At 39.4% G+C, this 14,338-nt stretch overlaps 1 protein-coding gene across 2 annotated transcripts; it reads left to right on the top strand.

Moving 5' to 3' along the window:
- Positions 1-276: 276 nt before the first annotated feature.
- Positions 277-14,023, top strand: LOC130454007 (zinc finger protein 883-like). Of its 2 annotated transcripts, XM_056796648.1 has the most exons (4): positions 277-549; positions 1,238-1,360; positions 3,008-3,134; positions 9,384-14,023. In XM_056796648.1, the coding sequence occupies exons 2-4, from the start codon at positions 1,328-1,330 to the stop codon at positions 11,162-11,164; spliced, it is 1,941 nt and encodes a 646-aa protein (XP_056652626.1). In that variant the 5' UTR covers positions 277-549; positions 1,238-1,327; the 3' UTR covers positions 11,165-14,023. The 2 variants fall into 2 exon arrangements, with proteins under 2 accessions (XP_056652626.1, XP_056652627.1); XM_056796649.1 differs by lacking the exons at positions 277-549; positions 1,238-1,360 and adding an exon at positions 3,381-3,776 and having other exon boundaries at positions 3,006-3,134.
- Positions 14,024-14,338: the final 315 nt, after the last annotated feature.

Genomic DNA, 14,338 nt, shown 5'->3' with positions numbered 1-14,338 from the left:
TCTTGGGTTCCTTCTCACCCTCGGTCTGTGTTCTCCTCAGAAACGCTTCCGTGGTTCTTTCCATAGCGGCCTCCTATATCACAGGAAGGAGGCCCAGGAAGATCAAAGCTAAAAATACCGAAAGGAAAGGAGACTCCATTTCCCAGAATTCCTCTCTCACGACGTCCTCCAAACCTTGGCACGCCCATCGTGGAAGACTTCATTTCCCAGAAAGCCAGGGTCCTGGCCTCATCAAAGTCTTGGCACCTCCCCCTATGCGGTCCAGGGAATGCTGGGAACCGCTTGAAGACCCAGTCGGCTCCTGGAGTGTTCCTAGTTGTGCTTTTTGGGATTTTCCATCTTGAGAGGGAGAGGGAGGGGAGTCAGTGCACAGGCGCGGGAGGGGCTTCCGGATCTGACCAAGGAGACTTTCTGTTCCCTAAGTCCTGGGGAGAGAGAAGACCCGGATGGACCAGTTGTAGATAACTGAGCCTAGAAGTCTTGGGTGGGTGGAGGGGGAAGGGGAAAGCTGTGGTGCTCCTGCAACCGGATAGGCGGGGCTGGGTTGAGGTAAGTGTGTATGTGTGTGGGGAGGGATATGTCTCTGTCTCGCGTGAGTCTGTGCATCTGTATAAAGGACCCTAGAAAAGGGACAAATATGAAGCCTCATTGCCGATGTCAGGCCAGGGACGGCTCTGTCTGGACCAGGAGGCAGGCGGGGCTCTGCCCTCCCCCAGAGGAGTAAATGGGTCCCCATACCCCCATCCTCCACCGCAGCCAGGAGGAGGCTGAGAGATGGGGGTGCAGCCACAGGATGGGTGCGGGGGGAGGGGTACAGTCATAGGAAGGGGGCGGGGCTGGTCGGGTCCTTCTCCAAAGGTCCCGGGGGAGAAGCAGCCAATATGAGCATGGTTGGAGTTGGGGGGGGGGTACCGGTGCCCACAGGCCATGGAAGGAGCTCTGATCTCTGGCCCAGAACAAATGCCAACATGATTCGTCTCAACCCCCAACTGATGCCCAGCTCCCCCTCCAGGGTCTTCTGCCCCCTCTTTACCAGTAAGCTCTCCTCCTAGCAGTCTCCCTCAATCCACCTGTGCACCCAAAACAGTTTCTGAAAGGAATGAAGCCAGAGAGAGCAGCGGAGGGGGTGGGGAGGCTTCTTCCTGGCCAGTCCAAGGTCCTTTCCAAGTCTGAGGCTCCCTGTCCCCTCCTGTGGGGAGAGTCTCCTCTGAGCCCTCCCCCCTCTAATTCCCCACAGGTGCACAAAGAGGAAGTCTGCCCACCTTGGGCCTGCCACCCCCTGAAGGATCACAGTGTGACCCAAGCAGAGACCCTGCAGCCAGAAGGAATGGCCCCCAGGACCCGGAGGCCCCCTTCCCAGGTGAGTGCAGTCCATCCCCAGGCCTGGCCAACCTCCCCACAGCTGGAATCAAGCAGAACTCAGACCCCTGTCTTTCCCAAGCCTCCAGGGGGGCCATCACTGCTTGCTGCTGTCAGTGTGACCTCAAAGGTCATCCACAATCCCCAACTGTGTTCTGGGGGTTCTTTGGGGCCTCTGTAGCCCCTGCCTGGATGAGGCAGCCCAAATTCCCGACAGACAGGCCCAACCACTGTCATTTATTGATCCACCTTACAGTGTGACACACTCCATCAGAGGGGCCATTCCAGGGATGGCCCAAGGACAGTCTCTGCTTCTGATCCCCACGACCTGGGGTTTGGATAGGTCAGTCAGGCCTGCCAGGGAGGCTTTGGAAGAAGTTTGGGGTGAAATCAGGTGAGGGCACAGATAGGAAAAGACATGTTATTCGTAGAAGAAAAAGGATGGGACTTCCAGAGGAGGGCTAAAAGGTCTGTTTTTCAAATATTATTAAACTCTCAGGAGCGTAGAATGACTCAACATAGAGAAACTTTAGGTCTTTCCTTTTCCTATTCAAATCATTTACCTTGAATCTAACAGGATTCTCTAACTTCTTGCTTCCTCGATATTTTTCATTTCGGTTCCTTTATTTTTTAAATATTTTTTTAACAGAAAAAAATGTGTTTAGAATATTTTTCCATGGTTCCACGATTCATATTCTCTCCTTCCTCTTTCCCCTCCCCACTGCTGGAACTGACAAACAATTCCACTGGGTTATACATGTATTATTGCCCAAAACCTATTTCCATATTATTAATATTTGGAATAGAGTGATCTTTTAAAACCCAAACTCCCAATCATATGTCCATAGAAACAGTTGATAAATCATGTTTTTCATTGGCATTTCTACTCTCACAGTTCTTTCTCTGGATGTGGATTTCCTTTCTCACAAGTCCCTCAAGATTATCCTGGATCATTACATTGGTATTAGTAGCAAGTCGATTACATTTGATCATTCCACATTGTTTCAGTAACGTTTTTTCTTCAGAATACACAGTACTTGCTACCTTCTCACAAACTTCCAAAAAATGTTCTTACTAGATGAATTCTGACAGTTGTGATGAGGAGGGATTTCAGATCACCTTCTCTCTTCTCCACAGAATCTCCTGCCTCCCTCAGAGAGCACACACCCTCTCCCTAATTCCATAGCGAAAAGCATTTCAGAGTGAGACACTTCTCCAGGTTTGACTGTTCCAACAAGATTCTCACTTCAGACACAAAATGCCTTTGTCAGTGTTCCATTGTGCTCTAAAAGACTGGCCTCCAGAGCTGGCTCTTGACTTTCTTCAAGGGTGAGTCCCTTGTGTGCTTCAGTTTCTTCAAGTTAGTTGATAAGGACCGTATTGGATGAATTCTGCAGACTGAGCTCTCTATTTTTTTTTAAACCCTTACCTTCTGTCTTGGAGTCAATACTGTGTATTGGCTCCAAGGCAGAGGAGAAGTAAGGGCTAGGCAATGGGAGTGAAGTGACTTGCCCAGGGTCACACAGCTGGGAAGTGTCTGAGGCCAGATTTGAACCCAGGACCGCCCATCTCTAGGCCTGACTCTCAATCCACGGAGCTACCCAGCTGCCCCCCTGAGCTCTAAATCTTGTGACTTTTGCTGGTTTAGGGGTCAATAACATTCAAGGATGTGGCTGTGGACTTTACCCAGGAGGAATGGCGCCTGTTGGACCATTCTCAGAAAGAGCTGTACAGGCGGGTCATGCTGGAGAATGTACAGAATCTACTCTTCGTAGGTAAGGACCATTTCCTCTGTGAAATCTGAATCTGCCATTGAGGGAATGTATTCATTCCATGCCAAAGGAGCAGGATTTTAAGCCTTTGTCAATGATTAAACAAGCAAACTTGCTGATCTCTTTGCACAAGGTTCTCCTGCCTAGTTTAAAAAATATTAAAAAAAAATAAGAAAGTCTTTGAGTTCTGTGATGGGAAGCTGGGGCTTTCCTTTCTTGCTCCTGAAATTATCTCTCTTCTATTTTTAGGTAGCTTCAGGTGAAATCTTAAAACTTTGTAAGAGATGAACATTTCTGAAGCTAATCACAAAAGTCATCAAGCGGACCTTCTAATTAGACCTGAAATTTGTGTGCAGATTCTCTGTTGATACCAAGGCAGATTTTCCTTGCAGGTGGCCATTGAAGGGGACACTCTACCTGCCAGGGCAGCCCCTTCCCATTTGGGATGAGTCTGGTCTTTAGAAAGGAATTTTTGTTTAGAAGTATTCATGGGGGAGGCAGTGCCAAGAAGGCTGCATAGCAGAGGCAAAAGCTGGAGCCACCCTGAGAATCTCACACCTTAAAAGAGTGCTTCTAGAATTCTAGTATCACAGAATGAACAAGGGTCAGAGTAAGGTGAAGCTCCTGAGGAAAACAACTTGAAAGGTAGGCAGAAAGGGTCTATTTATGGGGACAAAGAGGAATTGGAAGTAAAACTGGGCGAAGGGGAGTACAGAAAATCCATCCCCTACATACTGCTCCTCATCCTGTACCTGGGCAGAAGCCAACTTCAAGACCCCAGACCCTTCTTAAGCCTTCATTAGTGCATCCCATTCTCCCTCCTTGAAGGTAGGGATACAGAGTAAAGGAAAGGAGATGGAGGAGAACCTATTGGACTCCAACTAAAATAAGAAAAGCAGGAGTAGCAATTACAATCTCAGATAAAGCTAGAGCAAAAATAGAGCTGATTAAAAGAGAGAAGGTTGATCATTACGTCTTGATAAAAAAGGTAGTATAGACAGTAAGACTATATTGGTTCTGTACATATGTACACAAAGTGCTATGGCCTCCAGATTTTTAAAGTAGAAACTAAAGGAGAATAAGGAGGAAACTGCTTATAAAAGTATACTGATGGGAGATCTCAACCTTCCTTTATCAGAACTCTCACCAAAAAAATAAACAAGAAAGGAATAAAGTAAATGTATGAAATTTTAGAAGAGTTGCATTTAATAGATATCTGGAGAAAACTGAAGGAAATGAGGAAATATATCTTCTTTTCAGGTGCATATAGAAAATTTGCAAAAGACCATGTTCCAGAGTATAAAAGCTTCACAATGAAATGCAAAAAAGCAGAAGTAATAATTGCAACCTTTTTAGATCATAATGCAATAAAAGTATTGTCAATAAGAATTAATGAAAAGAACAATTTAAAATTCATTGGAAACTGAATAATCTAATTGGTCAAAAGGAGTGGGTCAATGAACAAAAAAAAAGAAATCCCCAAGTAAAGACTGAATTGGAAAACAAAAGAAATCAAAGGAGAAATGAATAAAATTGAAAGTAAAAGAACTTTTGAGCTATTAAATCAAGACTAGGCATTCATTTTCTTTTTAAAAGTCAAAATAGGTATCAGTCTAGCTACTTTTTGAACAATTTGGCAAAATAGGGGAAAAGGAATCTTACAAAATTTTTAGTGTGATGCTGATAGGATGCTGATGGATGAGCCAAGAGGAAGAAAAACAGAAAGAAAACTATAGGCAAATTTCCTTAATGAATGAATAGTAATCCAAAAATTTTAGACAGTTCACAAAGTTTGTTCTCTATGACCAGGTAGAATTTATACCAGGGATGCAAGGCTGGTTTAATATTAGGAAAACTAGCATAACTGACCATATCAACAAATAATCTAACAGAAATCACATGATTATCTCAATAGATGAAGAAAAGACCTTCGACAATATACTATACACCTTCCTCTTAAAAAAAGCGAAGCAATAAAAGGACTATCCTTTAAATCATAAGTAGTACCTATCTAAAACCATCCACAAGTATCATATGCAATGCGGATCAGTTACACGCCTTCCCAGTAAGATCAGGATGGAAGCAAGGATGCACATCATCACCATTGTATAATATTGTACTAGAAATGTAAGCTTTAGCTGTGAGATGAAAAATAATTTTTTTTTAGTAAGCTGTTTTATTTTTTCTCTAATTGCATTTAATATCAATTTTAAACATGTATTTCAAAGTTTTGAGATCCAAATGGTCTCATTCTCCCTTAGATGATAAGCAATTTGATCTAGGTTATACATATATGATCATAGAAAAGATTTCCATATTGGTCATGTTGTGAGAGAATACTGTACAGCTAAAACACACATACAAATAATGTCAAGAACAGTCTAATTTGATCAGCATTCAGACCCCATTCTTTCTGTCTCTGAAGAATTTTCTTGGATATTGTACTGCAGAGAAGAATGATATCTTTCATAGTTGATCATCTTATAGTATTGCTGTTACTGTGTATACTGTGTTCTGCTCACTTCACTTGTATCAGATCATGGAGATCTTTGCAGGTTTTTCTTTTTCTTTTCTTTTTAAATTTCTTTCCATAGTTACAAGATTCATGTTGTCTCCCTCCCCTCTTCCCTCCCTCATCCTGGAGTTGATAAATAATTGCACAGGGTTATACCTATATTATCACTCAAAACTGATTTCTATATCATTAATTTTTGTAATAGAGCAATCTTTTAAAACCAGAACCCATATCAACCAGTCATAAGTCACATGTTTTATTCTGGATTTCTACTCCCAAAGCTGTTTTTCTAGATGTGGATGGCATTTCTTCTCATAAGTCCCTCGGAATGTCCTGGATCATTACATTGCTTTAGTAGCAGTTCAGTTTCTGTGTACAATGTTCTCCTGGTTCTGCTTATTTCATTCCCCATCAGTTCATCTGATAGAAATGAATCTATTGATTATTCCTTAAAGCACAATAGTGTTCCATCACCATCATATGCCACAATTTGTTCAGCCATTTCCCAATCTAGAGACACCCTCTCATTTTCCAATTCTTTGCTACTAGAAAAAGCCTAGCTATAAATATTTTTGTACAAACAGGTCCTTCCCATTTTTTGTAATCACTTGGGGATATAAACTTAGTGGTGGTATTTCTGGATCAAAGGGCATGCACTGTTTTAAAGCCCTTTAGGCACAATTCCAAATTGCCTTCCAGAATGATTGGATTCATTCACAACTCCACCAGCAATGCATTAGTGTCCTAATTTTGCCACATCCCCTCTAACTTTTATTATTTTCCTTCACTATCATATTGGACACTGTGGTACCTGTGAGGTGGTCCCTCAGAATTGTTTTGATTTGTATTTCTGTATTCACAAGGAACTTAGAACATTTTTTCATGTGATTACTGATGGTTTTGATTTCTTCATCTCAAAACTGCTATTTCCTATCCCTTGACCATTCATCTACTGAGCAGTGACATGTTTTTTGTTTTTGTAAATTTGACGTATTCTTTGTATATTTGAAAAATTAGACCTTTGTTAGCAAAATTTATTATAAAAAGTTTTTCCTGGTTTGTTGCTTCCCTTCTAATTTTGATTGCATTGATTTTTTAAAATATAAAACCTTTTTAATTTAATATTGTCAAAATGATTCATTTTATGTCTTGCAATGCTCTCTTTCACTTGTTTGGTCTTAAATAATACCCTTCTTCATAGCTCTGACAAGTATATTATTTCTCATTCACCTAATTAATTTATAATATTCTTTATGTTAAAGTCATATAGCCATTGTGATCTTCTCTTGGTATAAGGTGTGAGAAACTGATCTAAACCTAATTTTTGCCCTGCTCTTTTCCAATTTTTCCAGCAATTTTTGTCCAATATTGAGTTCTTATCAGAAAAGCTATGATCGTTGGGTTTATGGAACACTAGATTGTTGAGGTCATTTACCCTAAGTGTATTCCATTGATCCACACTTCTGTCTCTTAGCTAATGCCATATTGTTTTCATGATCACTGGTTTATAGTACAGTTGATGATCTGGTACTGCTAGGCCACCATCCTTCACATTTTTTCCCCAGTGGTTCTCTTCATATTCTTGATGTTTTCAGATCAATTTTGTTGTTATTATTTTTTTCTAATTTTTTTTTAAATTTATTTTTAATTTTTTAAAAAACCCTTACCTTCCATCTTGGAATCAATGCTGTGTATTGGTTCCAAGGCAGAAGAGTGGTAAGGGCTAGGCAATGGGGGTTAAGTGACTTGCCCAGGGTCACACAGCTGGGAAATGTCTGAGGCCAGATTCGAACTTAGGACCTCCCATCTGTAGGCCTGGCTCTCAATACACTGAGCTACCCAGCTGCCCCCTTTCTAATTCTTTAAAATATTTTTGGGAGTTTATTTGGCATAGCACTGAATAAGTAAATTAATTTAGATAGTATTATCATTTTTCTTCTATTAGTTCATCCTACCCATGAGCAATGAATGTTTTTTCAGTTATTTAAAGTAGAGTTTTATTGTGTAAAAAGTGTTTTGTTTATGTTCATATAATTCCTATGCTTCTCTTGGCAGATAGATTCCCAAATGTTTTATATTGTCTATAGTGACCATTTAAAATGCTTAGAAATTGGGGGCAGCTGGGTGGCTCAGTGGATTGAGAGTCAGGCCTATAGATGGGAGGTCCTGGGTTCAAATCTGGCCTCACACACTTCCCAGCTATGTGACCCTGGGCAAGTCATTTGACCCCCATTGCCTAGCCCTTATCACTCTTCTGCCTTGGAGCCAATACACAGTATTGACTCCAAGATGGAAGGTAAGGGTTTAAAAAAAAATGAATGAATAAAATGCTTAGAAATTATAAGTGCTTGGAAAAATAGAAAACAATATGTCAAACATTAGGTATAGACCAATAGCTCATAGTTTATATCAAGATATAGGCAAAATGGGCATATGATTTAGACATAAAGGATGATATTATTAAGTTCTGGGAACATAGACCTGATGCAGGGGGAAAGAAGTAAAACAAGGAGAACATTATATACTATAACAATAGTGTCATGGAATGTTCAGCTGTGATAGCTCTGGCTACTCTCAGCAATACAATGATCCAGTACAATTCTGAGGGACTTATGACAAATAATGGCTCCAGAGAAAGAGCTGTTGGAATTGGAATGCAGATGAAAGCATACAATTTTTCACTTGTTTATTTGGGGTTTTGTTTTGAGGTTGTGATTTATGATTATTATATGATTATTCACTTCTAAAAATAAACAATATGGAAATAAAATAAAAACCAAGTATAAAACTATAGTTCACCATCTCTAATTCTGCCTAGTCTCACAAGTTTATCCTTATTCCTCCTTCCTTCTTCCCTCACATTCCAGGCCTGGTGCTAGGAATGAAAGGGAAGGCAATAAGCATTTAAAAATACCTGCTCTATGTCCTCTACTGGGTAAAGGTGTTCATAATTATCCTTAATCATCATTTAGTCAACTGAAACGACAGAGGTTAAATAACTTACCCAGGAGCACCCACTTACCACCGCTCTCAGAGTGGATTAAATTTGTTTTTCTGGCTCAAAGTTCTAACCTTTTACCCCTTCACTACCAGTTGCCTTTAATTTCTAGATAATGGAATGTGCCTATCCTTCTATTACAAGAGGTAGATAAAGATTAGAATTTTCTGATTGCAAATGTGTTCCATGATCTCTGCCCTTCTGCAAATGTCCCAACAATGAATGCAACAGAAACCATTCTGAAGGCCTTGCTTATATGTCCCCTTTCCATTAAAAAGGACCAAGTTTTTTATTTTTTCTTTCCTCATCCCTTCATGCTTCCTTATGCCCATGGCTTCCAGCTCTAGGTGAATATTTTATCTCCTGTTTTCAGTGAGCCATAGCTGCTAGAGCAAAAAGGCCCAAAGTGAAGTGAAAGTAGGTTTGAGTCGTGTTACCCCAAAAGACTTTTTTCTGTTGTAGTGAAGGGAAGGCTTGGCTTGGGGTCTGGCTGACCAACCATGCATCATACTGTTTATTTCTGAATACTGAAAATATTTCTAAAATATTCCATTGTACAGTTATGACCAAATGGTATATCCAAAGTTTGGTTCTGATTGTTGTAAGTTTGAAAACTACTCATGGCCTGGGAAATAGAATAAAAATCAGTTTATTTATTGCCATCAGAGGAAAGAAATTATATTGCATGGGTGTGTGTCTCCTTTCTATCTCTGTTTATGTCATTATCTGTTTTCTTCAGAGGCAGAGACTTATTTTGAAATGAAAGAGATGTCTACAAAGCTGAGCCTTTTTGTGGAAGGATCTGGCCCTCCAAGAGGCATGAATAGGAGTACCTGCAATTTCATTTTGAGAGAAATCTATGACTCTAATATCAAGGCAAATAGAAATCCAAAGAGTGACTGTGAATTTGATGAAATTGAAGAGAAATTCAGCCAACATTCAGTCCAAAATCAGTATACAAAATTGACCTCAGGAAGTGACTGTTGTCTGGATAGTGAATACACCAACTGCTTTCCTGAAAAAGTAGGATTTAACCAGTCGCATGAGAAACCTCCTGAAATGCTCATGTATCAAGGTAACCTAGGGAGAATCACCTATGGCTCCAGTTTAGACCTCAGAAGTCATCCAAAGAGTCAACATGTAAAGATGCTTTCTGTAAGTAACAAAGGGACAAGATCTTTCAGTCAGAACTGTGAGCATGGTTCATATAAAAAAATCCAGTCTGGAGAGAGACCTTATGAATGTACAGAATGTGGAAAGGCTTTCTCATTTAGGGTTGGTCTTGCTAGACATCAAAGAATCCACACTGTAGAAAAACCTTATAAATGTACATACTGTGGAAAGACTTTCACATGTAGGGACAATCTTGTTGCACATCAGAGAATCCACACTGGAGACAAACCTTATGAATGTAAAAACTGTGGAAAGGCTTTCACACAGAGGAGTCATCTTACTGAACATCAAAGCATCCATCCTGGAGACAAACTTTATGAATGTAAACAGTGTGGAAAGACTTTCACACAAAGTGGCACTCTTGCTAAGCATCATAGAATTCACACTGGAGACAAACCTTATGAATGTAAACAATGTGGAAAGGCTTTCACACAAAGCGGCAGTCTTGCTGAACATCAGAGAATCCACACTGGAGAGAAACCTTATAAATGTACACACTGTGGAAAGGCTTTCACACAGAGAGGAACTCTTGCTAAGCATCAAAGCATCCACACTGGAGATAAACCTTATGAATGTAAACAGTGTGGAAAGGCTTTCACATGTAAGGACCATCTTGCTGTACATCAGAGAATCCACTCTGGAGAGAAACCTTATAAATGTAAACAGTGTGGAAAGGCTTTCACATGTAGGGGCCATCTTGCTGTACATCAGAGAATCCACTCTGGAGAGAAACCTTATGAATGTACACAATGTGGAAAGGCTTTCATACACAGGTTGAGTCTTGCTGCACATCAGAGTGTCCACACTGGAGAGAAACCTTATGAATGTACAGAATGTGGAAAGACATTCACATGGAGGGGAGATCTTGGTAAACATCAGAGAATCCACACTGGAGAGAAGCCTTATGAATGTAAACAGTGTGGAAAGGCTTTCACACAGAGGGGCTCTCTTGCTAAACATCAGAGAATCCACACTGGAGAGAAACCTTATGAATGTAAACAGTGTGAAAAGGCTTTCACTCGGAAGGGCCATCTTGCCAGACATCTCAGAATCCACTCTGGAGTGAAACCTTATGAATGTACACAATGTGGAAAGGCTTTCAGGGAGAGGGGCTGTCTTGCTGCACATCACAGAGTCCACACTGGAGAGAAACCTTATGAATGTACAGAATGTGGAAAGGCTTTTACAAGGAAGGGAGATCTTGGAAAACATCAGAGAATTCACACTGGAGAAAAACCTTATAAGTGTACACATTGTGGAAAGGCTTTTGCACGGAGGGGCCAGCTTGCTCCACATCAGAAAATCCATGCTAGAGAGAAACTTTATGAATGTAATAAATTTGGATAGCCTTTCTCTTAAAGCTCCACAGTTATTTCATGCCACAAAATCTCCCATGGAGAGAAACCTCACAAGTGAGGCTGAGCTTATAGTTGCCACTCATAGCTTATTTAACAGAGAGGATCTGCACTAGAGAGAAACTTTAGGAATGTTATCAATATGATAAGGCCTTCATGCCATAATCATCTTTTATTCCCAAGGAAGAATTCTTATTATACAATAATATTATTCTTATTCCTGTCATGAATGAAGAAGGATATTGAAATAGAGAGTCCAGAGCTTGTTCAGTATGAGATTTTCTGTAGGAAGGCTTTCAGCCAGAGATCATCTCTTCATATCAGACAATTCATAGTGGAAAAAACCCTAATGAATATGTTCAAGTTTATGTGTTTTCCTCAGGAGGAGGGTAATTAGTAGCATTTGAAGAAATGCAAATGATCTGAGGGACCAGCCCACATCTATTAGTTTGGCTATTATGGAAGAAAAGGAAAGTGTGAAAAGTTGGAGGAGCTGTTGGACAATTGAAAAATAAATGAACTTTGGGGCTGTGTGTCAAGAATTGAGCCATTCTTGAGAGATCATTTTGGAACTGTGTCCATAGGGTATTTAAAAACAAAAAAGGAAAAGGACCTATATAAAAAATATAAAACACTTCAAGGTGCTCTTTTTGAGGTGACAAAAAATTGGAAATTAAAGAGGAAACTCATCATTTGGGAAATGGCTGAGCAAATGATGGCATATGATTGTAATGGATTCTTATTTTATATTTAATGACGAGAAGGAGGAGCTCAGAAAAACCTGAAAAGACTTCAGAACTGATGCAGACTATTTAATATAATAAAAATTATCCATTTTACATTTTGTAATGTTCCCTATCTCTTGTTTGGTCTTAAATTCCTTCTTTTCCCATATATTTGACAGGTATACTGTAACCTCCTGTAGTAACATATTAAAATTCTTGTGGGTGGACACCTGAGAAGGAGATTAGAAACTGAGGGAAAGTGGATACAAGAGAGTAAGAGAGAGACAGAGAGAGAAAGGAATAAAGACTCAGAAACAGGGAGTTAAAAAAATATGGGCTCCATTGTCCGTGCCCCTCTGATGGAATTGAGAGAGAGCTCTATACAGGTTCTCAAACTTTTATTGAAGACTTTAGGAATGTGGAGTGGGAGGTAACTAATGAACATGTGACATGGGATAAGTTTTAACATTGGCTCAATTGACAATCACATAATTAAAGAGGAGGAGGTTAATCAAACATGTGACTTGGTAAGGAATGTGGTCTTAACAAGGTGGGAGCTAGGGCGCTGTGGCAAATTTGGCCTGCTCAGGAATTCTTTTGTCCTTTGCAATAAAGATTTGGAAATACAATAATCAATAAGTAACATGACCATGAATCTGGTATATGAACACATAAGATACAATGTCAATATACCAATATACCTCCAAGATGCTAATATACCTGGTGTGCTACATATGATATTTCAAATTCCTCTAATTTACTTCTAATACCACTCTTTATATTTAAGTCCCATACCCATTGTGAATTTCTCTTGGTATAAGCTGTGAGAAATTAATTGAAACCTAATTTTTCCCAGACTGTTTTCCAATTTTCCCAGCGCTTTTTGTCAAATATTGAGTTCTTGTCCCAAAAGCTGAGATCTTTCAGTTTATGGAACACTAGCTTGCTGAGGTCATTTACCCCTAGTCTGTTTCAATGATCCATCCTTCTGTCTCTTTGCCAGTACTATATTGCTTTTTAAAAATTAATTTTAAATTTAATTAATTTAGAATATTTTCCCATGGTTTCTTAATTCATGTTCTTTCCCTCCACCCTACCAGAGTCAACGAGCAATTCCACTGGGTATTACTTGTATCATTGTTTAAAACAGATTTCCATGTTATTCATATTTGTAATAGAGTGATCTTTTATCTCCAAAACCCCAATTACATCCCCATTGAGTTATGTGATCAATCATATATTTTTCTTCTGGATTTCTACTCCCATAGTTATTTTTTTGGATGTGGATAGCATTCCTTCTCATAAGTCACTCAGAATTGTCCTGGGTCATTGTATTGCTGCTAGTAGAGAAGTTCATTACATTCTATTGTGCCACAGTGTATCAGTCTCTGGGTACAATGTTCTCTTGGTTTTGCTCCTTTTGCTCTGCATCCATTCCTGGAGGGTTGTTTTTTTTTTTTTCCAATTCACATGGATTTTTTCCAGTTCATCATTCCTTTCGGCTCAATAATATTCTGTCACTATCAGATACCACAATTTGTTCAGCCATTCTCCAGTTGATGGACATCCTCTCATTTTCCAGATTTTTGCTACTACAAGAATGTGGCTAAAATATTTTTGTGCATGTATTTCCCCCTCATTATCTCTAGCTTACCTGGATCAAAGGGCAGGCATCCTTGTAAAGCCCTTTGGGCATAGTTCCAAATTGCCTTCCAGAATGGTGGGGTCAATTCACAACTCTGCCAGCAATGCATTAGTGTCACAATTTTGCCATAACCCCTTTAACATTTATCACTTTTCTTTGCTGTCATATTGACCAATCTGCTGGGTGTGAGGTGGTATCTGATTTGATTTACATTTCTCTAATTATGAGAACTTTAGAATATTTTTCATGTGCTTATTCATAGTTTTGCTTTATCTGAAAACTGCCTATTCATGTCTCTTGTCCATTTATCAAATGGGGAATGGCTTGATTTTTTCGTCCAATTGATTTAGATACTCATAAAACTGAGAAATAAGACCTTTGTCAGAGGTTTTTTGTTATAAAGATTTTCCCCCCAATTTGTTGCATTGGTTTTGTTTGTATAAAACCTTTTTAATTTAATGTAATCAAAATTATTCATTTTATATTTTATAATATTCTTTATTTCTTGCTTGGTCTTTAAATCTTTCCTTTCCCATAGATTTGTCTGACACATGTAGTATTCTATGTTCACCTAATTTCCTTATAATTTATTTCTTTATATTTAAGTCATTTACCCATTCTGAATTTATCTTGGTATAGGATGTGAGATGTTGATTTAAACCTAATCTCTTCATACTATTTTCCATTTTGCCCAGCAGTTTTTGTCAAGTAATGCCTTCTTGTCCCAAAAGCTGGGATCTTTGGCTTTATCAAACACAAGCTTCCTCAGGTCATTTACCCCTAGTCTATTCTGTTG

The sequence above is a fragment of the Monodelphis domestica genome, chromosome 4 (genome assembly GCF_027887165.1).
Source record: "Monodelphis domestica isolate mMonDom1 chromosome 4, mMonDom1.pri, whole genome shotgun sequence".
NCBI lineage: Eukaryota > Metazoa > Chordata > Mammalia > Didelphimorphia > Didelphidae > Monodelphis > Monodelphis domestica.
This window is presented reverse-complemented; position numbering and strand designations above follow the sequence as displayed.

Coding starts and splice junctions, on each gene's coding strand:
- LOC130454007 (XM_056796648.1), top strand. CDS start 1,328: ATGGCCCCCAGGACCCGGAGGCCCCCTTCCCAG. Junction 1,361..3,007: donor CCCGGAGGCCCCCTTCCCAG/GTGAGTGCAGTC, acceptor TTGCTGGTTTAG/GGGTCAATAACATTCAAGGA. Junction 3,135..9,383: donor ACAGAATCTACTCTTCGTAG/GTAAGGACCATT, acceptor TGTTTTCTTCAG/AGGCAGAGACTTATTTTGAA.